The 26,284-nt window shown below is 36.3% G+C and overlaps 2 protein-coding genes and 1 long non-coding RNA gene across 4 annotated transcripts; all 3 read left to right on the forward strand.

Moving 5' to 3' along the window:
• Nucleotides 1-724: 724 nt before the first annotated feature.
• LOC140157202 (uncharacterized) lies at nt 725-5,624 on the forward strand. The gene is made up of 2 exons (XR_011859649.1): nt 725-4,489; nt 4,576-5,624. It is a non-coding gene; the product is annotated as an uncharacterized lncRNA (long non-coding RNA).
• Nucleotides 5,625-8,898: 3,274 nt separating this feature from the next.
• On the forward strand, nt 8,899-14,810 carry LOC140157203 (uncharacterized). 2 transcript variants are annotated; one of them, XM_072180320.1, is made up of 2 exons: nt 8,899-8,978; nt 12,032-14,810. In XM_072180320.1, the coding sequence occupies exon 2, from the start codon at nt 12,105-12,107 to the stop codon at nt 13,938-13,940; it is 1,836 nt and encodes a 611-aa protein (XP_072036421.1). In that variant the 5' UTR covers nt 8,899-8,978; nt 12,032-12,104; the 3' UTR covers nt 13,941-14,810. The 2 variants fall into 2 exon arrangements, with proteins under 2 accessions (XP_072036421.1, XP_072036420.1); XM_072180319.1 differs by having other exon boundaries at nt 8,927-9,208.
• Nucleotides 14,811-22,114: 7,304 nt separating this feature from the next.
• Nucleotides 22,115-25,281, forward strand: LOC140157204 (uncharacterized). The gene is made up of 2 exons (XM_072180321.1): nt 22,115-22,316; nt 22,635-25,281. The coding sequence occupies exon 2, from the start codon at nt 23,293-23,295 to the stop codon at nt 24,940-24,942; it is 1,650 nt and encodes a 549-aa protein (XP_072036422.1). The 5' UTR covers nt 22,115-22,316; nt 22,635-23,292; the 3' UTR covers nt 24,943-25,281.
• The last annotated feature ends 1,003 nt before the right edge of the window (nt 25,282-26,284 follow it).

The raw sequence follows: 26,284 nt of genomic DNA on the forward strand, positions 1-26,284 counted from the left end.
CAAAAGTTAATGTTATACCATAAAACCTCGTCTACAAGCATATGGTGTTTTTTATGGACGCTTAAGGGCTGGGGTATGAACGTTTGGACAGTATTTATTTTGGGACATTAGAGCACATCAGACATATCGAATTGCATTCTGAATACGAAAAATGTCATTCTGATATCAAATAATTTTGATTTTTGAAATTCGCAATTTAATACACATTTTATGGCAAATCATTAAAAATTGATATTTTTGATATTTAACAGTACTTGAAGTAAACTTTATAAATCTGATGATTTATACTTAAAGTGTATGTAGGTGGGATAAAAAGACGATCAATTGAAAATTTTGACCTTTCGTATTGAAGATATGGATTTTTTCCCAAAACACCAAACAAAAATAAGGTCTTTTTGGGAAAAAAATCCATATCTTCAATATGAAAGGTCAAAATTTTCAATTGACCGTCGGCTTTTCCTCCCTGCTACATACACTTTAAGAATAAATCATTAGATTTATATAATTTACTTCGAGGACTGTTATATATAAAAAATTGAAAAATATCAAATTTTTATAATTTGTCATAAAATTTGTATTATATTGTGATTTTCAAAAATGAAAATTATTTGATATCAGAAAGACATGCTTCGTATTCAGAATGCAATTCGATAGGTCTGAGGTGCTCTCATGTCCTACAGAAAATACTGTCGAAACGCAATAAACGCTCATTTTAGATCCCTTAATTAATACCAGACAAGCGTAAATATATCAATACAATAGATTGGTCTTACAATAATTCTTGTTCGTTTATGCTTGGATCTGTAATTTATTTGCTCCAGCTCCATAATGGCACCTGGAATAATTTAGCTGTCATTACAAACACTCTATATGCTTGTAGTCGAGGTTTTACGGTATTGTAATTGTGTATTGTATTATTACGAAGGTAAATAATGTAAATAACCGTGTGTGCATTAATTGATAATAATATATTTTCTAGTGCCTTGATTAAATCTACACAAATTTGGCTAATTTTATCCAGTTGAAAACCATACACTCCCTACGGTAGAGACAACATTAATAGGGGATGTAAACTCCTCAACAAAAGTTTGGAAAGTTTTTTCTAGCATCTATATCTCAGATTATTTGTGTGACATGTTCATATCGTGTTGCATATCAATGGACAGCTACTGGACTTTATTTAAGAAATAAAGGTAATGCATTATCCTTTACAAGACAATAGTGTGTCCGAGGCAGTAAAAACGTAAATAATGGGTGAGGCGCAGCCGAACCCATTATTTAAACGTTTTTACTGCCGAGGACACATTATTTGCGTGTAAAGGATAATGCTGCACCCTTTATTTTTATTCTATTACCACAAATTAGTGCGATTTAAAGAGAAAAGATCACATTTTTTGCCCAAATATTTCAACTTGTTTACCTCAATGTGGAACGCCTACGCGTAGCCAAAGCGTAAGTGATAAAGTTCGTTGCCCTGGCCACTATATTGCTAATTAATGGTCTTTCATGTGACGCGTTCCAACCAATCACAGTGCGCGATTTTGAATAATGGGTATCTGTATCTGTAGTTGGTACTACACAACGCTCCCTAGCTGGAACCAGGCGTGTAGGAATTGGTGTGCGCATGGGTTGATTAGTCGTTTCTTAGGTGTTCCATCACTGCAGTTTTGAAGCTGGCAGGGTCTTGAATTTGTATTATTGAGTAGGGTAGATTGTTCCAGGTGATTACCGTTTTGGGGAAAAATGATTGTTTGTAACAGTCTTTGTTGCAGGTGATAACTTTATAAGCAGCTGGGTGATTGTGTCGGGATTGACGCGGGTTTGGTTGCAGTAAGTCTTCGACTGGGTCGTGGGGGTAATAGAATCTCCTTTACAATGACATTTTAAACAATCACCTTTTTCACGACTGAGTATTGTGGTGTCATCTTGTGAATGTAATGGGGTCTCAAACAGAATGTACCTGCAGCTGCAGGCGGCAATCCCATATCTTTGCAAGGCTGGTGAGCAGCATGAGGAGGAGGTGGTGCCAGGCTGTTGTGATCGTAAGGTTTGTGACAAGTATTGTTTGAGCACAGAATATTAAATGGTCAATTTGGCACATTCTGTTTGAGACCCACTACATTCACACGACTCAGCCGTGGAAAAGGTGATTGTTTCAAAGGCTTTTCAAATGGGGTGTCATTGTAAAGGGGAATAATTAGCTGTACATTGATATGAAACCTGTCACAAATAATCTAAGCTATTGATGCTTGAAGGAACTTTCCAAACTTTTGTTGTGAAGTATAGATGGATTTCCTGTGTGGAAAATTAAGGACATATCTTCCATAGGAGTGTATGGATTTCAACTAGAATAGCCAAATCTGAATCTATTTGTATCCTTGTCTTTATAGTCTGATATACCGTAAAACCTCGTCTACAAGCATTATATAGTGTTTTTGATGAAATCTAGATTAATAAGATGCCAATAGAATAGATTGGTCTCACAATAATTAATACTTGTTTATATCTGTAATTAATTTGCCCATTTTGCTTAATTCCATAATGGCGCCTTTTAGCTTTCATCAGAAGCACTCTATATGCTTGTAGACGAGGTTTTACGGTATTATACTCAATCTATAAAAATCATTACTCTTGGCAATATACGTTGATGTATTCGAATATTTTAAAGAGGTCTATAATATTTTGATATTTTATTGGATTGGTCCTATGAATGAAATTTCAGTAGTTATAGGCTAACAATCAAAAGTACCAGTAGGCTATAATAGTGTTCTACTAGTGCTATTGGATAATATATTTTAAAAGTATCATTCCTTGTCCTGTTATACGTGCGATTAAAAAGAAGTGTCATGATGATTTTCTTTGTCATGGCTTACAATTTACAATTCTGTTTAATTTGCTATCCGGTGTATAGGCATTAACGAATCACAATGTTTCTGTACACGGGGACCGATTCTTACCGGTTGTCGGGTGTATTGCTTGCTTCTTTTAATTTTCCGTCTATGCTGGTACATTTCTATAATAGTAATATTTAGTTCAACATAAATTTAGTGCCAATTTTGTTACATCATAAAAAGGCTATCTCAAAATGATGAGTATAAGCTTACCCATTCGTCATTTCTTATTTCTTACGGAGCCCCGATTGTTTAAAGACCGTTGGGGTTTATAAGTATATGCAACTTGTACACAAAGTGGTATATATATTTATAAACAAAAAATTACTTTATATGTATATTATCATATAGTATGATACTTCGCGTGTAAACCCCATGTTGCTTTATACCACTTTGTTCCTCCGTATAGATGAGGTGACATGTGTTTACATTTGATATGCCCTCTGTTGGTCTGTGATCAAAACTGTCAGGCAAAAAACACTATAGTTTACATGGAAGAAGTTAATTTTATTCATTAACTTTGGTTTCAAAGCAAATAATACAAAAAATGGTATCAATCTTGTTTATAAATGCATCAAGCTATATACATAATATCACACAAAACTTCAAAGGTTTTTAAAAGTTGAGTTTTAAAGAGATTTATGTGGTCTGTCATAGACGCTTCTGTGTTATTTTGCCTGACTTGAAACAACAGAGGGCGGTCTGAATGTAAACATGTGACATCATAGGTCACCTCATCTATACGCCGTAGAAGTGACATCATAATCGGATTAACTACCATAGCAATAGATGAATACAATTTTTGAATAGACCGCCCTGCACTACAAGCAGATTGCACTAATTACCTGTGTATGTCAGCAAACATATACTAAATACAATACCGCTCTTTTCAAAGATACTTATCGTACAGGTGCGAGTGATCAGCCTTTCTTTGACATCTATGGTTCAATGCATTGGTACCGCATGAACGTTGTAGTGCAGGGCGGTATAGTCAAAATTGTATTCATCTATAGCTATGGTAGTTAATCCGATTAACTACGTCACTTCTACGGCGTATTGCTGCCACTGTGTCGATATAACTTGGTGCATAGAAAAGCACTTAGTATTCATAATTATATACATCAAAAGTTTATACCACTAAGTTTTAACGCTTTGGGTTCGTGTCATCCGGTATAATATTAGTATAATGTTGTGCACGGACATCCCACAGATTTTATATCAAAGCCATTCCATTATACATGTGTACACGAGGAAGATTTTTTTGCTATTCAATCCTATTCTTGATCAATAACATGGTTATAATATAGCATGATCGAGTTATTACATACATATACATCATGCATTATCATTTTGTGTCATTTTATTCAATCTTACGTTTTATTATCTACAGTACTTTTTGATTGGCCCTTATTATCTACAGTACTTTTTGATTGCCCCTATGTTCTCCGGATCGAAGTATTACTATTAGGTTAGGGCCGATCGTTAGGCCCTGTATCCATAGGCTGTTTCCTTGTGGCGTGTGCCTTTGTTCCGTGTTCACTTGTTCCCATGTGACCTGCCACACAGACCTATGGATACGGCCACTAAGCAAAACAAAGGTTCGTTGTCTGTGTGGCAGGTCACATTGGAACAAGTGAATACGGAACAAGGGCACACGCCACAAGGGAACAGCCTATGGATACAGGGCCTTAGGTATTCACCTCCATCCCACCCCAAACTGCACTGCAATAACAGTGCTCAGAGAGCAACACTGTCTTAATGACTAAGGGTTGTACAGTGCTAGTGAAGGTATAGGGGTGTTAATTTATTAACACTAAAACGCGAAAATGTTTTATATATATGTTGTTATTAACAATTTTAACACTATAGTGTGTTAAGAAACATAAACATCTTCATATTTGTACGAGTTTTAGTGTTTATAAATTAACACCTCTATTCTTTCACTGTAAAAACCTTAGCCATTAAAGTGTTCCAGTGTTTATTAAGTGTTGCTCTGCTGTCTAAGTTTTTGTTTTCAAGAATTATTGTGCTTCAAGTTCCTCAAAGGACGAAGCGCGCGAAGTGTTTCAATTTTACTGCTAAGATGGTGCAAAACAATTGTAGCCTAAACCCAACCAAAGGAAAATGAAGATTCAATACAACTTATTTAAACTTTTTTCTTCTTTTTTCCCTCTCAAAATGTTTGCCCCAAGACCGTAGCCCCGCGGCCCGGGCCCATTGTGCCCTGTCGTGGCCTGTGGTAAATCCGGCCCTGGAAATAAAACAATTTCCACTTCCTGATCCCAATCTGTTTGAATATATCGTCATAACTATATATAGCCTCTTTGCCATCAATTCGCCGTAGAAGTGATGGTGTAACAGGATTAACTACATAACAGCTATTATAGGTAAAAACAATTTTTGAATATATCGCACTGCACTAGAATATTCATATCATACTGATCACTCGCACCTGTAAGCATGGTAAGATTAGTATCTTTGAAAAGAGCGGTATTGCTGCAGACGTACACAGGTGATGAGTGCAACCTGTTTGTAGTGCAGGGCGATATATTCACATATTGTTTTAACATATTGCTATAGTAGTGAATCCTGTTACATCACTTCTACGGCGAATTGGCTATACTGTGTGCCTTGTACATTGTTAATTAAACACTATTGTATATGTAAAGGTAAGACTAAAGAGTGACTATTTTTGTAACTTGAAAATAAATCAAATTCCTGTTTAAAATTGTATCATGGCTTTTGTTGTCTTCCCTGTGTGTGATGTTATTCTGTTTTTTAAAAGGAATTCTTATGTCGTAGGACTAAGAGTGAACTGCCTTAGTAGTTCATGAGCTAATGTTGCACAGCCTGGGAAAAAACACCACAGGACATGCAATATAAAAAAAGGAACATAAAAATGAAAAAAAATAATGAGGGAATTCCTCGCAGTTGATTTACATAATGCAGCACTTTGCTTTTGTTCACTTATTTTAAGATTGATATTTTTATCATTATTATAATACAGTCAAATACATGCATGTTGTTTCTGTGTAAGATGCATATTGCATCCTTTTTAATGATCGAATTTACTTGTTTAGAAATTACAGCGATTTCCCCAAAATTCTTGATACTGATTTTTGTCCGTGGGTGATTCAACTGTTACACCTGCCCCATGCATTACTAAACGTAATGATGGTGTGTGCAGTGGGTATGTGTGTGTAACAGTTATTATTATCCGTGGACAGAAATCAGTTTTTTGAATTTTGAGGAAATCGCCGTATTTCCTAAACAACAAATAAATTCGATGTTTAGTAAAACCACATACTTTTGTGTTTCTCAGAATCAATGACCCCTTTTTCTAGGCCAATTTTGGTATATAGATGGTTCTTTTTTTTGGAAAATAGCCCAATTTTGCCTCAATCTAGCCACATTTGTTGAAATTTCGCCAAACTTAGGGGGAAGATTTGTAAAACAAACACAATTACGGCTAAATTCAGCCGGAAATTTTGCCTTTTGGTATATCGATGGGTCCAAATTTCTTGAAAAATTGGTATATATATTGATCGGTCCACTTTCAAATTCTCAGCGGCACACCCCTACCCAAATCAAACTTGAGTACCCCCCACCCCCCGGGTATCTCAGTTTCCAATTTTATAACACTATAACTTATACAAACTCAATAATTTCGCTTAGGAATGTCCGATTTTATTGGGGGAAACGGCATTGTGGAGCAAAATATTTTTTATTTAAGATATGTAAAACACTCAAAATTGATAGCCTGTCCAAAAGTATCTCTTTTTGATATACCACGTCACATATCTGCGTAATAATAGGCTAAACATTTTAGACCTACTTCCTCATGTCGGAAAAAAATACATCATTTTCCTATTCATATCTATACGCATGATAACATTTCATATTTCTGATTGAATAAGCAAATTAACAACAAACAAGGACCTATTATTATTCCAATGAATAAGCAGTAACAAGGTCGAAATGATTTTGGTGTTCAAATCTATTTACGCATAACAATAGGAATGACCTACTGGACTGGTCAAACAGACGTATCAGACATTTAATTGTTGGTCTTTTCACGCCCAAACTTGCACCCAAATCAAGGCTTTTCTTGACGAAATATTTGATATTTCATGTATTGTTTCATAAAAGACTCCAATTAAGACGGAGAAGGAAAATAAAATAAACAAGTAAATGAATGAGTGAATGAATGAATGAATGAATGAATGAATGAATGAATGAATGAATGAATGAATGAATGAACCATAGATGTTATTATCATGCTGAACTAAATAAAAAAAATCAAAATGCATATGAATAAAACGAAACAAAAATAAAGAAACAGCTAAATATACAAAAACATTAATGTATAAAATAATATATTGGGAGTATTTTAGAGTAGAAAAAAGAATTGATCAAAATAATAGGCCTACACTGTGTAGACAAATAACATGAGTGGTATTATGCGCTCATTATTAATATTGTTTGTGCATATAAAATAATTAGGATTGATCATTATAATTGATAAGTTTCTAATTTAAATAGATGATTTAATAGCTTGCTAAGTAATGCAAATTTTAATTAGATATTACGCCGGGTATTAATTGAAAAATGAACAGCGAGCTCAAAGATAACATCAAATGCTTCGAATACGTCGAAAAATAATTAATAATTATTTTTAAGAAAATTTATGCAAAAAATAAATGACAAAATTGTCAAAGATTCTTTACTCATGTATTTTGTTTTCCAATTATAGGAAATTAATAAATCATACGAAAATCAATCTAACCTATTCTATACCGATTTTATAATACATATTTGTAATTTGAGGCATAGGCTATGTTACCATAAATCCTGACAATAAAAAGTACAAAATGTTAAAAATTTAAATAAAAAACGTATTTTGCATTTTGGGTAGGCTACCTTTATACTGGAAATAAACTTATAACTGGAAGAAAACGGTGATTTAAGCTGTTTCAAAACAGTTCTAATGCTTTAGATTTAGATTTGTGACCAAAAATGCGAAATGTGTTTTGTATCTTAATTATTTATTTATTTAATTATTTTTAGAGTCAAGGTTTAATGGCAACATATGCTTCAAATTACAAATATTTGTTGTCAAATCAGCATATCCTAGTAGCTAAAAAAATGTTATGGACCAAGAATGCCATTTTATTGTCAGCCTTTAATTGATTGAATAGTTTATTTGTTTGTTTATTTATTTATTTATTTATTTATTCATTTATTTATTTTCATTTAATCAATTAATTAATTAATAAGTTATAAGTAAATAAATTATATAAATTAAATAAATTAATAAATTAATTAATTAATTAATTAATATTAATTATTTATTTATTTATTTATTTATTTATTTATTTACCCAAAGCATTTCATCGTGTCGTCTGACGATTGCCTTTTAGGCATGAAACTCAGAGTAACGACTACCTATTCTGGAAGGTCTGTTCTTTGAATTTTTATTTATTTATTTATTTATTTATTTATTTATTTATTTATTTATTTATTTATTTATTTATTTATTTATTTATTTATTTATTCAAGGATTCATTTATTCACTTATTTATTTTTCATTCACTTACCTATTTATTTATCCAGGTTAATTAATCATTAAAATATGAGATATAAAATAGAAAGTTATTTACATCGTATAAAGGTCACAATATTTAATCGTATAAATTTTGATTTAAAAACATTATACTGCATTTTCAAAGATCTTTTGATTACAATAACAATCATCAAAATATCAAACAACAAAATAACGATGACGACAAAATTGGATTTGAACAATAATTGTACCTAATTGTCAATATTTTCAAAATTATCATCACCATCATAATCATTATCATCATCGTCACCATCATCATTGGTATTCCAAAGACTCTTCTTAAATTTATATTCTCAAAGTATTTCAAGAGCTTAGCAATCAATGACGAATTTGTATCCAAATAAAAGACATACATGACGTCATATAATCAATCAATCGATTTTGGGCGGATGTCAATGTGCCAGTTTTACCATACCGAAGATGGCAACCATGCCTAGTACATCATGCATCAAGGCGTATAGGAGGTAGGTATCGTGGATGCTATGTCGTATCAATAAACCAGGAAGTAAATCGCAACCTGTTTATAGAATCTACGTAGAGGATGTAAACTCATCGACTGTCTGATAAAATTGTAGGCCTAAAATGCGGCTCACCTTTTCCAGATTTTGTTATCATGTAATATAACCATCTGAAATACCACTCCGGATATCCGAGGACTCTTGTGTATTGTGGATAGATGGATCGTTAAAATAAGGTAACTTTTAGCATGTTATTGTGATAAAACATCTATTTTTGTCATGTTTTGCTACCACCTTGCGTATCTCTTAGTTCCAGTATCTTCATTTATCATTAGGACGTTATAAGATGTCATTATGTTTATGATAAAGACAAGCGTAACTCTTTGCTATTTTCTTTTTATGATTGTTACAAACATTGGCTCCCAATTATTAATATCTCGAATGACACATGTATTTAAATGTTTGTGATGATACATAACAGTTCAATTAGTTATACCAAAATGATCCATGCTTAAACAGGAAGAAGGGACAAACATGAAAAAACTAACTTCAACCCGTTCTTTTAGATGGGGCCGGGGGGTCATTCGGTTTTGGTCGGGTTCCAGTGCGAGGCTTTTAGTAAACCATGATTCCTGGATAGGTATAAGGCTGTAAACTTCAACAGTTTAGAATGTCAATAATCGCGACAAATTTCGAACAAATTTAACAATTTCTTTTGAGAAAGGAAGAACTTTCACTGAGTGATTTAGGTTCTGTTTATTAATTATTATGGTTTTGCACCATTTTCAGTCCCGTTCAGGGTTCACTTTCAAATAGAATTTACCAACTTTTATCCTATTGCAGGACCGGGTTAAACCGAGACACAAGAAGCCTCTCCCTGTGATTAGATATTTCTGCGGATTATTAGTATAAAAGTGCACATAACAGTGTATGAAAAAAAGACAAAAATTAAAAAAAGAAAAAAAACTATACATAATCATTTTCATATTACATGTAGTTAGAAAAAAAAAAAGAAAAAAGCACGATAACATTTTTGTGCGGTATTGTCTGACTCTGAATCACTATAAAAAAACAACAACAAAAATGATAACAGTTTATAAACACTAAAATGTGTTTATTTTTATATTTTACACGAGGAGACATGTAGTTTTACATACGATTTAATAACACTATAACACGCCATAGGTATTTTGTGGTATTACTAGCACTCTAACACGTTTATAACACCGATATAAACAGGTAGTTTTGATAATCCATCAATAATCCCTCTATAAACATGTTATAGTGTTAATTGACAGTACGGTACATGTATGCAACGCCTCCTAATATACTTTACTTGTAAAATATAAAAATAAAACGTGTTCTGAAAGCATTTGTTATCATTGAGCCTTTACAACATAGGGCCTACATACATGTACATGTACATGTAGGGCCTAATGTAGGCCTGTAATTAATACATTGATCAGTGGCATGCTAGTTACAATGAACTTCGTACGACCTATACGGTTTGTAAGAAAGTGCACATGATAGATAAAATGACACTGAACTTTTATTACAATTCTACCTTGAACCAGCAAAGATGACAATGACTAATTTGAACAACAAAACTTTCAAATATTGTCAATGGTTAAAACCTTTAATTACAGATACATCCTAATAGCATTTTTACATGTAGGGCCTAGGTTAGACTATGCCATAGTCGAATTTTGATTTAAATAAAATAAGTTATTATTATTTATCATGATGAAAGCATCCGGTTGGAAGTTGGAACTCAAGATTATACTGATATGTATTATAATTAATAGTAAAATGGTCATAAAGAGTTTATATTATTAGTGACAGTAAAAGTAAGTATACTTTAATATGTTATTGAATGCAACACATCTTGCATAATGGCTCACTTTAATACTGAACAATTCTGATTTTGGAATCTACCAGTTTATTCATGCGAAAGCCCGAGTAAAATATCACTTGGGAAGCTAACAAACACAGGGAGTACGGTGACTGAAAAGATCAGATGTGAAAATCTATCAATTGCACACAAATTAATACAAATCAGAGTTTTATGCTTAAATGTAATAGCCAGAGTATGCAGAATGGGCAAGTGGACTACGGAGAAGTCTAGGCCTAGATAGGTAGGCCTACACGTGTAGGAAGCATTATAAACATTTTAATAATATTTAAATGTTGGGTTATATAAAGGTCATGAAACATTTTAAAAACCTTTTATAGGCTATGAAAAAGACTATAGTCTACAACAACATTTTAAAAATGTTAAAATGTTATTGCAAAATATTTTGTGGCCAAATATCATGTCAACACTTAATAGCATTATGTTAGAATGCTTTGCATCAAGATTTAAAATATGTTTTCTAGATGTTATATAAACGTTTTATATCCTCCGACATTTAAACGTTTTCTGACACATGTCTTGTGTTTGCCAGACAGCATCAGCAGAAAATTAGAAATTGATACAAGTACGTATACATTCAATAATTTAAATTCCATGAATTTTTGACAAAATATAAAAATAAAAAGTGTACTATTAAAAAAAAGTTTCATTTGAAGGATTGTTTCAGATAATTGGTGAATTTTTGTGAATTTTTGATAGACAAATCCAATGTTTTTTACTCTTCTGAACTTTCTATGACACGATACGTCATCTTCATCGGGCTCACTGCACTTCCCGCGGCCTTGATGGAATGTACATAGTTTGGTGGTTGTTTGAGCATCAAGTTCTTTTCTTTTTTAGTCAAACGAATTGTAGCACATTCATTTGTCAGTGTGTATTTTTAACTTTGAATACCGTTTTCCCTGTATCCCACCATGCGCTATTTACAAGGGGTCGCGTACACTCAAAATGCCCCCCCACGAGTTTCAACACAGCGCAGGCAAGATGACTTCGGCGACGCGTCGCATCGGAAATACCCCCAATGTATACTGTTGGACAAACGCGACACTTTCAATGACAGTACATGCCAGTACAAATCATGCAAATATACCAATTGTACTAGTTGTAATACATATGTACAATAATATTTTCCACATTTCTTTTACAGATCTGAAGAATAACAACTACCAAAAGCAACTCATAATCTGATTAATCTCCTATGATCATCAGCAGTGTCAAGAATGGAACTCACAACCTTCGCTCTCATCACTTTTAGTATTACCACCACTCTACTGACTGGTATCATCAACTTGGCAACAGCCCAGACGGCACTGCTCTTCCAATCATCTCATTCCGGTCCATACGCCAATGGCGATACCGCTACGCTTGTTTGCAAAGTTACCGATTATGATAACAGCGTACACATTGTTAGTATAACAAGAACCCAATCTTTGACCACTGTCACTCTCATATACGACGATGCACTCCTCAACTCTGCACCAGACAATGTGGAGTTTTTAGGGAGTTTCCCGCAGAGCGATTCCACCTGGAAGATCATAAAGATCAATGATATGTCCACAGATGACGCGGGATTGTTTACGTGTAGCGTAATCTCACGTGACAGGGCGACTGTGATCGTAACGCACACCGTCAATGTGCAGGTCCAATTTGTTCCAATACCTCAGTGTAGTTTGAGCACAACGGCTTCATCACAGGCAGCCGATACTTACCATGTTGGTGATATTTTAAATCTAGTTTGTGTATCTGAACTTGGTGTTCCAACTGCAGCTTTAGTGTGGGGTGTATCCGGTAATGGTCCCACTCTTCCGCAGTCAAATCCAGTAACTAGAACTGATGACATCTACTTGCAAGTCACCATAACTCTCACATCTAATCACGATGGCGTCAGCTATCAGTGTTTCGCTACTAGCAGTGCTGGCAATGCACTATCTTGCGGGTTGGGTCCGTATAGTGTATTATCTGCTGTAACTGACATGACAACTCAACGATCCTCTACTCTAGCAACCACTCGTACTCGAAAGCCAGCCACAACAATATCCATGCGACAAGATTTCACCACACGAAGCACAAGACAATCTGTGCTTACGACAGCAATTGCAAGTACAGTGAATATTTCACCTAAAGCTCAAAGTACTGGACTGGATAGCTCTGCCGTTGCTGCAATCTGTGTTTTTCTCATCATCATACTCATCGCAGTTGCGGTGATGATCTTCCTTGTCAAGACTCGTCGTTTAAGTAACCTCAGTAGCCTTATTTCCAGAAGAAAGAACAAACACAATCAGAGACAAGCTCGGTCTGGTTTACACGATGTTAAAGAAACGTCAGCTTCACCAGACGAAGAACATGCTTATTACAACGCAGCTCAAGACCTCGCTACTGTGGAACATGTCAAAGCACCACCCGATGGTGCTCTTTACGCGGTCGTTAACAAAAGGAACTCTCAAGAAAATATTGCAGACTTAGGAAACAGGGTAGCTCCTACCAAACATGTGAAAGCAGCACCCAATGGTGTTCTTTACGCAGTCGTTGATAAACGGAAATCTCAAGAAAATCTTGCCGGGTTAGAAAACGGAACAGTTCCTAACAATAATCATACGCATGTTAAAGACCAATCAAAGAATGAAAACAAATTTGAAACTGAACCAGCACTATACGCAAATTTAGATGAAGCCTCTCCAGCTCCAGGAACCGATTCACCTGCACATAGGAGGGCAAAATCGACTACTACAACTGCAATACCTTGTACCGATGATGCTTCTCAAGATCCCACCACCGATATAACTCCAGAACGCCCTTCGTCGGCTACAACACTTGCAGTTCCGTGCTCAGATGGTACAGACAATAGCAAAGATACCTATGCAACTGTAAACAAGGGCGACTCTAACGTTAGCAACGATCAACCTGAATCGCCATCAAAGGACCTTAATGTAGAAGGATTACTTTATGCCGACTTAGAACTATGTCGACCATCTAGAAAGACGGATACAATAATTTCTACTGATGAAGCAACGATATACGCTGATATAGGTGACATAAAAAATACGTCAGTGGCGTAGCGCGAGCCGATTTACGGTCATTTTCAATCAAATTTTTCAAATTTTTCAAATTGGGATGTACGTGTATCGCAAGACATTGGGGCAATACGCATTGTGATAACGATAACGGTGTTGGTTTCGAAAACAAACGCATTGTGCTTTTGGAGAAGCGTTGCTTTCGAAACAGCGCGTTGCGCCAACGCAAGTGGCCGTTCCGTCATTACGAAAGAATTACGTTGCTTTTGGCCTTGGAAAGCAACGCCTTGTTTTCGAACGAAAGCAACGCCTTGTTTTCGAAAGCAACGCCTTGTTTTCGAAAGCAATGCAATTGCCAAAAGCCTAACGGCTGTCTTACAATGTAGCAATGGAGGGAGCTTGATGACTTCGGGTGCAGCCTGTCATTCAGAAGACCCGGTAGTCTGAAGTCCCGCTATTCAGAAAACCCATTTTTCAGAAGGCCCGCTAGTCAGAATTTTCTGAGTAGCGGGCCTTCTAAATAACGGATTTTCTGATTAGCATGTATTCTGGCTAGCGGGATGTATCCGTTTAATACCCAGAAGACCCGCTACTCAGAATGTTCACTATTAAGAATTCTGACTAGTGGGCTGTTTTAAAGTATCTGAAAGAACCGAGTTAGCCCTAGCCCTAACCCTGAGAACTGGGTTTTCTGTGTGACGGGTTTTCTGAAAGAGGGTGTGATTCTGCAAAGGGCCCGTTAATCAGAAGGCCCGCTACTCAGATTTACGGGTTTTCTGATTAGCGGGTCTTCTTGTTAGCGGGTCATCTTATATACAAACAAGCCCGCTGTTCTGAATTCTGAATGGCGGACCTTCTGGTGACGGGTTTTCTGAATAGTGGGCCTTCTGAGTAACAGGTGTTCTGAGTGACGGGTGCCACCCCCCCCCCACACACACACACACACCAATGACTTCAATGGCTTCTGACACACGTACTCCTGCGATGCTACGCCACTAAAATATGATATGTGGCTTTGCTATTGATGTTTATTTTATATAATTTTGTTATATTAATTGTGAAAAGTCAGGAATGCGGAAAAATCGGGAAAAGGATTTTGGTAGCTTATATGTACAATGTACCACATACTTTAGGCTCTATTTGCCTAACTAACCTGAATTGTTTTCTTCCTTATGTAGATTTTTACTCAATTATATGTTTTCTACTAGTATTCTTTATAATTACCTCTTTTACCAGTATTAATATTTATTACCGTTTCCTTAATCTAAATCTCAATTCTATTGGGTATTTATTTTGTGTTTATTTGATACGAAGTCTATGAAGGCCTACATTTTGACAACGAATTTTGCATAATTATGGTGATTTATATATCTCGAATGAAGATATTCATCACGTTTGTGTTAATGTTATTATGAGGATAGTCCGATCAACAACAACAGTGATTTATAGTGCGCTGTACACAACACAGACATAACAAGCTCATCCCACTTCATTGACCCTTTGCAATTTTAAGGCTAAAAGATGTTTCGTTTTTGATTTTGTTAAACCAAAATGTGTCTAAAGTGGGTTAAGGGATCTAAAATGAGCGTTTATTGCGTTTCGACAGTATTTTTTGTGGGACATGAGAGCACCTCAGACCTATCGAATTGCATTCTGAATACGAAGCATGTGTTTCTGATATCAAATAATTTTCATTTTTTGAAAATCACAATATAATACAAATTTTATGACAAATTATAAAAATTTGATATTTTTCAAATTTTTGATATATAACAGTCCTCGAAGTAAATTATATATTAAATCTAATGATATATTCTTAAAGTGTATGGAGCAGGGAGGAAAAGCCGACGGTCAATTGGAAAATTTTGACCTTTCATATTGAAGATATGGATTTTTTTTCCCAAAAAGACCTATTTTTTTTTTGGTGTTTTGGGGAAAAAATCCATATCTGGTTAGTCCATGTCGAAACAGATTGAGTGTACACCCACCCTCTTGGATTTTGCTCTCCTTTGGCTCAGGGGTACCTTTCATGGATCCCTAGGTGAGGTCACAAGAAAAAATTCAAATTCCATTTCGTTTGCGAATGGCGGGCAATCAAAGTTTGGCGACCTCGACCAAAATTGTGAATTTAAGGGGTCCAAATGACAAAGTGCTCTCTTTGAGGGCACTTTCTTCTTAATTGAATCAGTTGTGATCCTCTTTTGAATGTGGTCACTCACTGGCTGTGTCTGAAATACCTAATGCCAAAAAAGATAGATTTCGGAATTTCGTTGGGATTTCAGAGGGGTCAAAATCAGCACTTCGTACTGTTCAATCAAATTATCTTGATTTTGAAGGACCCATGATAATGTCACAGTGCACTTATAGGTCCTAATTATGTTCAGAATGGATTAACCATATGCCAATGTCTATGAGCAATTAAAAAAAAGAGAAATTTCTAGACCCCTACAGAATTTTAGGCCACCCCTAAAGTGGTTCAGCCACAAATGGCACTTAAAGTCGGCAAATATTGACCCCTAATAACTTTAGGTGTACACCAGATATGAATTTCTAGTCTTTTGCATCTGAAAGAATGTAGTTTAATGTTACTAGGAACATAAGATTTGTTTTGTATTTTTTGTGTTTTAGTATGAAGTTGACGCTTTCAAAAATAGTCATTTTTGCCTAACATACCATGCATACAGGATACGGTACAAAATGCCAATTTTAGTATGATATTTTTTATATTTTTGATCACTTTATAGCCATTTGTATTATTTATCCTGATATTTCAAGTTGCTCTTGAGTCAAGTAATAAGAATAAACTACTTTCTTATCCTCTGTATGGATTTTTAAGGGGGTCAAAAATGCACTTCCTGGCAACGATGCAAATGCAAAGTACAGGTTATGGGGGTCAAATTGTCAGAATGCCCCCAATTATGTCAAGTAATATATCAAATTACTCGTATGGTCATGAGGATTCCAAAAATGTATAGTTTGTTATGTGTCAGACCTTTCAGGAGGGCGCTATGACGAAAAATGTTCATAGGTCAACGACCTTTTGAAAGTATCAAAACACAAAAATACAAAACAAATCTTATGTTCCTAGTAACATTAGACTACATTCTTTCAGATGCAAAAGACTAGAAATTCATATCTGGTGTACACCTAAAGTTATTAGGTGTCAAAATGTGCAGATTTTAAGCGCCATTTGTGGCTGAACCACTTTAGGGGGCCTAAAATTCTGTAGGGGTCTAGAAATTTCTCTTTTTTGAATTGCTCATAGACATTGGCACATGGTTAATCCATTCTGAACATAATTAGGACCTATAAGTGCACTGTGGCATTATCATGGGTCCTTCAAAATCAAAGATAATTTGATTGAACAGTATGAAGTGCTGATTTTGACCCCCTCTGAAATCCCAACGAAATTCCGAAATCAATCTTTTTTGGCATTAGGCATTTCAGACACAGCCAGTGAGTGACCACATTAAAAAAGAGGGTCACAACTGATTTAATTAAAAAGAAAATGCCTCTCAAAGAGAGCGCTTTGTCATTTGGACACCTTAAATTCCCAATTTTGGTCAAGGTCGCCAAACTTAGATGGTCCGCCATTCGGAAACGAAATTGAATTTGAATTTTTTTCTTGTGACCTCACCTAGGGGTCCATGAAAGGTACCCCTGAGCCAAAGGAGAGCATAATCCAAGAGGGTGGGTGTACACTCAGTCTGTTTTGACATGGACTGACCCATCTTCAATACGAAAGGTCAAAATTTTCAATTGATCGTCGGCTTTTCATCCCACCTACATACACTTTAAGTATAAATCATCAGATTTATAAAGTTTACTTCAAGTACTGTTAAATATCAAAAATATCAAATTTTAATGATTTGCCATAAAATGTGTATTAAATTGCGAATTTCAAAAAATCAAAATTATTTGATATCAGAAGGACATTCTTCGTATTCAGAATGCAATTCGATATGTCTGATGTGCTCTAATGTCCCAAAATAAATACTGTCCAAACGTTCATACCCCTTCCCTTTTAACCCTATAATGCCCATAGATCTTACAAAAAAAATCAAGAAAACCACTGGCCAGCGAAACATCCGTGGCTACCGGTCGTAATTTCGTAACTGGTGAATAATATCTGACTAAATCTTGTACAAGCCCCTAGTTGTCAGCAATACTTGGAAACTTCATTGACTTAACAAAAATGTTACTCCATTGCTGAAAACCCTTTCCCGTCACCAGTGATGCTGACGTGCTGTTATCAATCCTAGACGTTGACGGTGTCTTGTAGGAATTAGGTGTTTATATAGTAAAGAATCGTAAAGTTTGGACAGTTCTGAACCCCTGTCCCTACAGGCATGACAGGGTTAGTCTCCTTGATTTAGACAGCCTGCTTTACTGGTATTATAATTTATATATATGATTGAAGGGGTATAAATCAGTCAGCATCGCTGATGACAGAAAAAGGTTTCTCCGAAAATTCCGATAAAAACGTTTCCATGGTTTCTCTGTGCTTTCTGTTTCCACCAATACATATTATAACATTTACTTTCCTTGCGGGTACAAATTCTGGAAGACCTTCCAAAATGTTTGTTAATTAATAATCACACACATTTACACAATCATGATATTGGTTTTAAGTTTTAAAAATATTTTAAACATTGAACCATACCTTAATATAAATTATACATTGTAAAATAAACAACACTGTAAATTGTAGACATTATTTTTATATTTTAATAACAATTTTTCAAATGTAATCCGTAAGTTAAGTACAGTAAACAGTAAACTAACTTAAAAAATTATTTTGTTATTCTTAAGATTGTTATTATGACCTCCATTACCACGCTATGGCAGGTTAGAGCAAAATGTAAGCATACCTACTCTCTAAATTCTAAAGAGTGAAAAAGTCAATCCTCCTCGGAGTGACTCTTCGGGTCAATCAAAAAGATTGACATTTCAATCTACCAAGAGTGAAAATCACATATTTTTCTCCATACGAGTATTTTTTTGCACTCTGACAAGAGTGAAATTTCAATCTTTTTAGAGTGAAATTTTCAATCTTTTCACAGAGTTTTACCTCAGCACAATCTCTCTTAAGTTTATTTATGTTAATTAAATTTAAACACACTTCAATCGAGAGAGATTGTGCTGAGGGAACACTCTGTGAATAGATTGAAAGTTTCACTCTAAAAAGATTGAAATTTCACTCTTTGCGGAGTGAAAATTTTACTCGTATGGAGGAAAATATGTGATTTTCACTCTAGGTAGATTGAAATGTCAATCTTTTCGATTGACCCGAAGAGTCACTCCGAGGAGGATTGACTTTTTCATTCTTTGGAATTTAGAGAGTAACTAAATTCAAGTGGGTACCCGCCCGTCCTCAATGGGTTCAAAATGCTGGGACAATCTTGACCAAAAGAGTGGGCATCCCCTATGGCCAACGATCGTCCTCACGTTGGCCAATTTTTAGCTCTTTAGCATTTTAATTTGAAATTTGCATTTTATGTGAGAATTGGCAATATTGGCCCATTTTGGCTTGCGTGTGTCTCGATAAAGTGATTTTAGCAGCGTGACAACTGGACGATTCTGCAATTTTGCTTCACCGCTGAAAATGTTGCCCGATACGCCGCTGTCTTGCGTTTTGTCGTGGCATTCTTTTTAAGGCTTTAAATTAATTACTTGGAATTTTAATATCTCATAATAAAAAGTTTTAGCTGCACATGCTAAATTAACATGTAGGCCTAGCCTACGTTTTACAAACGTGAAAAATATGCTAATGATGTACCAGAGGGGAGAAAAAAGGAAGAGGGGTGCAGAAAGAGTGTGTGAGCGAGAAAGATATATGGAGATACATTATGTTGAGTGTGTGTACAGTATGACATACAAGAAGGTGAGAAAATAAGCGAGAAATGGTCCAAGTGGTAAGGACGGTGATTTAGGTATATAATTTTGTCAAATGAAACCTTTATTAAAATATTAAAAAACTATAAATAAACAGAACGATTTGTTTTATTTCTTGCTTACATTGTTACTTTTAAAGCTATCTTTACTCCACTGATTCACCGGTATAAGGAGAGCTAGGCGTATGTTTGTTAGCTGCCGTATAAACATGATAAAATGGATACTGATAGCATCTATATATTTTAGTACATGATGATGCCGATGTGCAGAGCTCAGTAGCTCAAAGACATGCATATGCAAGTGCACGGTGGCAATGGACATCCGTCTTTGCTGAGCCATGATGTATTAAATAGACGCAATCATTCATGCGGCAGAATGGACATACGTCGTGTTGCTGAACCATATGATAAATAAATGCATAATTTGGAGTTTCATATTACAAAACCAAACTTTTGACACTGACCTGACAGTTTCGTATGTCTTGCGACATACTTCTTCAGAGTGATTGGTATCCCGTCATCTTCTTTGCTGGTGTTAACACAGCTTCCTCCCCAAGGGGCGTGGCCTTAAATGGGATACCAGTTACTCTGAAGAAGTATACCGTTCAAAACATACGAAACTGTCAGTTCAGTGTCAAAAGTTTGGTTTTGTAATATAAAAACTCCAAATTGTAATCATCTACAAACCTGATGAATCTCTTCACATAAATAAATGCAATCATTTATGTGGTAACTAATTGGCAAGCGTCTTTCTGAATTTGTGGTTCTTATTTTTTAGATGCCGGTTCAAAGGTAGCACATAATGTGTTGAATTTGATCAGACTACGGCGGCCAACACGACAGACTCAGTGAATTGACAGCTTGACAGCGATCCCGATTGACAAGCTATGTATTTTTATACGATGGTCACGCAAAAACAGTCCTTGTGGAGTCGACTATCCTACTCCGAACTACGTAGAACATAGATGCGTAGAATGACAAAATATTTCAGAACATTACTGCAAATTTACAATTATTGATCGTGAAAATTTCGTGATTACGTTGTTAACCAATGGCGTGTTTCGCAGACCCTCCCTGAATTTGATATTTTGAAGAACGAGGCTATTATTTGTTTTGTCAAACACCACTATTACACTAATCATAAATTATGCTGTAAGCTGTAAATATATATTGAAGAAATATTTGCCCGTTCATACCAAAATAAATGCGAAGAAACAAACCTGCAATCATTACTTTGACATTAGCAACGACGGTTGTGCTCATAATCCTGACAATATCCCTCATTAATAAGTTTACCAAAAAAAGTTTGAGGGCGCAAGACGACATTATTTGACGGTGTACATGGTGTACATTGCACTACATGGTACATAGATTGACCCGAGAGATTGACGTTGTTTATCCAAATAATAGTATATTCAGGTTGGTATTAACCCTGGAATTATGGAAACTTCGGGCCTCATAACTGCAAAATTGTTGGTCTAAAGTAGCCTATACATATTTAGAATGGCAAAGACTTGAGAAAGTCATTTGTGAGGTCAAATTTGGGCCAGAATGCCTATTTTTGGCCCAAAATCCCCCCAAACGGTTTTTTAGCCCCATTTCTTTTCGTTAAACATAACAACAAAATTCTTGGGCCAAAAACCTTTTTCATTAATTTCAAAAAACTAGATAAAAATATCTAGGAGCCTTTTTTAAAAATTTTTAAGTTTGACCAACTTCACCAAAGTATTTGGAATTTGGGCAAAAATTGTGGTGCAAAATTATCAAAGCCGCCATCCATATTCCGAGGAGGAGTGCTCATGTTGGTGGTGTGTTCGTCCCTCATCTCATCTTGAGAGATAAGAATCCGTTTCAGATTTTAATTAATCTTGTAGTCAGAGTCCCCATGGCAATTATCTCCACTGTCAACTACTGTCATTCTGCAGTGCTTTTGCTACCTGAAAAACGGACAGAAAAGAGAGGCTCCTCGTTTTCTTCCTCATTTCAGTGACAAAGTACATTAATAAATTTAGATGTACATTTTATTTTAGCACATTTTACTTTTGGGCAACAATTTGCTCATTATTTCAATCTTTTAAACGATCGATCCTCATACGGTTATACCACACTGGTCCCGACTAAAAATTTAACAAAATTACAGTTTTTATTAATTATCTGTATGAAAGACATGAGTAAATAATAAATGCATGCTACGTGTATGCTTATCAATAAACATGATAAACCAAGCTAAACCAGTTATATACCGGGAACTTTGAGGAAATAATCAACAGTTCCAAGGTAACATGAAATTTGCGTAGAGGATGTTAGCTCACACCACTGTTTGATAACATAACCATGATAACAGATGATGGAAAGGATTCTTTCAAGAATCTGTGATGACATAGCATTCTGACCACAATAAACCCGTAGTAGTTGGCGTTTAATGTGGTTCACTATTTAATTGGTGCTTGTACCATGTAGTTTGACCAGTTGACTATACTCAATATAGGATTCCTAAGTCTGGAATGGATGGACAGCTAAAAACAAGGTAATATTGTAACATGTTATTGTATATAAACTTACGGTTTCAATATGATTTCAGTGTGAACTTACTGAACGACATTATCTCGAAGCTTCTCGAATGAGGTATTTTGACATGCTCGAGGTTTGAGATCCATTGCCACTTTACCAGTTAGCTTTAAACCTCGCATCAATAAAAACGAAAGGTATCCAATATATTAATTCCATTTGAGTCAAATGACTGACAAATTATTATGCGTACGTTCGTTTTATAGCTTTTATTTCGTAGTCATACTGTTTGTTAGATACAAACTTGTTAAATTTATTTTCTTCATTCCCTCAACAGAATACCAGCAAATCAACTTATAATCTAGATATAAAACAACAATACAAGGCTTTATCTTGTGCTCTCGCACCAACTTTACCAAGAATGGGACTTAAAACCTTCCAAATCCTCGCTGTAACCACCACCATCCTACTAAGTGGTCTCATCAATTTATCGACAGCGCAGATGACCTTGGCAGACATTTTCCAATCAGGCCAAGGCGGTCCAATTGCAAATGGCGCTACAGCTACAATAGTATGTTCCGTTACTAATTACAATGAAAATATCCATATTATTAGTATATCAAGAACCAGATCTTTGAGCACTGTAATTCTACTCTTCAATGATACAATCCCTAACACAGCTCCAACTAATGTGCGGTTCGGAGGAAGTGGTCGGTCAGCGGAACCCTTGACCACCGGCAAGATTATTCACATCGACGGTGTGTCCGCATTAGACGCAGGACTGTTTACGTGTAATGTATTTGGACGTAACAATAATGATGTAATCGCAACTGATACTCTCAATGTTCAAGTCCAGTATGTTCCAATGCCACAGTGTGCCATGACTCCGGCTCCACAAACCCCTAATACTTATCACGTCGGGGATATTTTAAATTTAATTTGTGTACCTGAACTTGGTGTTCCTACTGCAGACTTGCGCTGGGGTGTATCTGCTAATGGCCCTGGACTTCCAGATTCAGAGTCAACACCACTGGGAACGGATTCGCAATCATTTACGAGTCGCTGTAACTCTCACAGCTCGTCACAATGGGGTGCTCTATCTATGTATTGCTAACTCTACTGCAGGAAATGTGAAAACTTGTAGTTTGGGTCCATTTACAGTATTGCCTGCCAACCCTGACTTGACAACTCAAAGCTTTACTCTCACGACCTCAAAGACGTCATCCACGTCAAATGGCATACAAAGAGATTCTAATCCATCCATAACGAGACCATTTTTACTCACAACGACTGCAAGTACAGACAATCCATCATCTGCATCTATATTTACTTCTACTGTTGCTGTGATCTGTGCTTTTGTCATTATCATTACAGTCATAGCTTTTGTTGTTATAATCATCCTCGTGAAGACCCATCGCTGCGGTAACTGTATTTCTAGAAGAAAGAAAGCACACAATCAAAGACAGGTTAAATCTGGTATTAATGTTAATCCAGAAGAAACCTCTCCATATGGGGAATGTGTTTATTATCACTCCGCACAAGACACCGCTAGTGTACAAACCGCACCCGATGGTGTTCTTTACGCAGTTGTTGATGAACGGAAGTCTCAAGAAAGTCTTGCAGAAATAGGAAGCGGGATAGCTCCTACCAAAACTATCAAAGCGCCACCCGATGGTGTTCATTACGCAGTCGTTGATAAACGGAAGTCTCAAGAAAGTCTTGCAGACTTAGGAAACGGGATAGCTCCTACCAAAACTATCAAAGCGCCACCCGATGGTGTTCATTACGCAGTCGTTGATAAACGGAAGTCTCAAGAAAGTCTTGCAGACTTAGGAAGCGGGATAGCTCCTACCAAAACTATAAAAGCGGCACCCGATGGTGTTCATTACGCAGTCGTTGATAAACGGAAGTCTCAAGAAAGTCTTGCAGACTTAGGAAACGGGATAGCTCCTACCAAAACTATCAAAGCACCACCCGATGGTGTTCATTACGCAGTCGTTGATAAACGGAAGTCTCAAGAAAGTCTTGCAGACTTAGGAAACGGGATAGCTCCTGCCAAAACTATAAAAGCGGCACCCGATGGTGTTCATTACGCAGTCGTTGATAAACGGAAGTCTCAAGAAAGTCTTGCAGACTTAGGATGCGGGATAGCTCCTGTCAATAATCATAAAGGTATTATTGCCCAATCAGACACCAATAATAAAGTTCCAGCTGAACCGGCACTTTACGCAAATGTAAATGAGCCGTCTCTAGGAACCAATTCACCTTCGCATAAGCGAGCTTCACCGACCACTAAAACTGCAGTACCTTGTTCCGAAGACTCATTCCCTCAAGATCCCACTGCGGATATAAGTCAAGAGGGATCTTCATCGCCCACAGTATTAGCAGTTCCATGCTCAGATGAAATAGATAATAATAAATATATCTATGAAACTGTGAATACGATGGACTGTAAGCATGGTACGATTGATGCGGATAATAACTCGGCGTCGTCGATCGCTGATCAGCCTGAGTTACTATCAAAGGATATCACTATAGATGGAATTCACTATGCCGATTTAGAGTTATCTCCAAGCGGTAAAACAGATGAAATAATTTCAAAATATGAACCAACAATGTACGCAGATTTACAACAAAACATTTGATTTGTTTAATTATGAAATAATCAAGAAGGTAATCAAACCAGTTGGTATGGAAACTTCAACTCTGGCGTAATCAGGCGAATGTCATGATACTGTAAACCTTAAGTGATAGTACTTGATGCTACAAGCTGGTGACGCATTCGCATCTAACATCATCTCGCTCACTAAAGAATTATTGTAAGCTCTACGCTCCAGACTTATTGTTTAAACGAGGCATTCCCTCCTCTGTTTTGTCATCTGTCGCAGTAGCAATGTTTGTTTGTTTGGAATTCCACGGAAACGTGCGTTTTTTAACCAGTTTTAAAGGACCCCAAATAAGTTTGTAAAAAGTATTCCCCATAGAATTAGAGAAGAAGAACCAGGACTCGACCGCCATAAACTGGGGTACTAGTATCGGTTTCCCTCGGAATGCGCTCGAGGCAATTATGCATGTCACGTAAGCGCGACATGCATGGGGCTGATGAGCGCATCACTTGATGCGACCTGCACACGATACTAAAGACGCTTCAGATGAGACGCAAAATTGTTTTCGTTCGTCTCTGCGCACCGTCGCAGCTGACGATGCTATTTGTACGTGGCGGTATTCATAGGGAGTGCCGGTTCTCCTTCTCTAATTGTGTGAAAGTATCTCAAATAAGTTAACTTGTTAAAATACCAGAACCCAGTACCAGAACATTTAAAACATTTATCAAAAAGGCAAACCGGATTTAAGTAGTGAAATCATAACTCGACCGACAGTTACCGGCGGTTGAACGCGTTCCATTGTTTTGAGCAATTGAAACCGGCCCCAACCGAACGGATCGACCGCCGGTCGAGTTTTGATTTCATCCCTAATCGAACCTGGGACACTTACGTACCTGCTCACGAGAGCTAATCATGATGATCTTTTTGTTGTTATAGGTTTCGTATCGGATGGCTGTCAATCAACTGCTGCATAAGCTGAAGCCCAGCGCTTGATTGACAGCCACTTTTTAACCACAGGTTTACCGAGTTAGTGTTCAGCCAATCAGAAAAGACGTACTCTGAGGTTGTCGCCAGACGGTGATAGTCGGAGACGATCTATGGTCGGAGGAACACCAACCGGCTGGGACCGAGAAAATTTGTTCTTAACCCTAACACGCCTGAGTAATACACAATACTACTTGATATATGCGCTGTTCGTGCGTGCATCCCACGTGTTGTGATATATAGTGATATATAGGCACGGTTTCGCTGGCCAGCGAAGCCCAAGATCCATGGCAAAGTGTCGCCGACCCAGTGCTTGGAATGCGAGTGGACTCAGGTTCGAATCCCACCCAGGGCAAACAACTTCTTTCTTTGTTTTCTCTCTTTATTCCTTCCTTCT

Source organism: Amphiura filiformis, chromosome 7 (assembly GCF_039555335.1).
Source record: "Amphiura filiformis chromosome 7, Afil_fr2py, whole genome shotgun sequence".
In the NCBI taxonomy this organism is placed as follows: domain Eukaryota; kingdom Metazoa; phylum Echinodermata; class Ophiuroidea; order Amphilepidida; family Amphiuridae; genus Amphiura; species Amphiura filiformis.

What these genes read in the sequence shown, in the direction of transcription:
- LOC140157203 (XM_072180320.1), top strand. Translation starts at nt 12,105, where the DNA reads ATGGAACTCACAACCTTCGCTCTCATCACTTTTAGTATTACCACCACT.
- LOC140157204 (XM_072180321.1), top strand. Translation starts at nt 23,293, where the DNA reads ATGGCCCTGGACTTCCAGATTCAGAGTCAACACCACTGGGAACGGATT.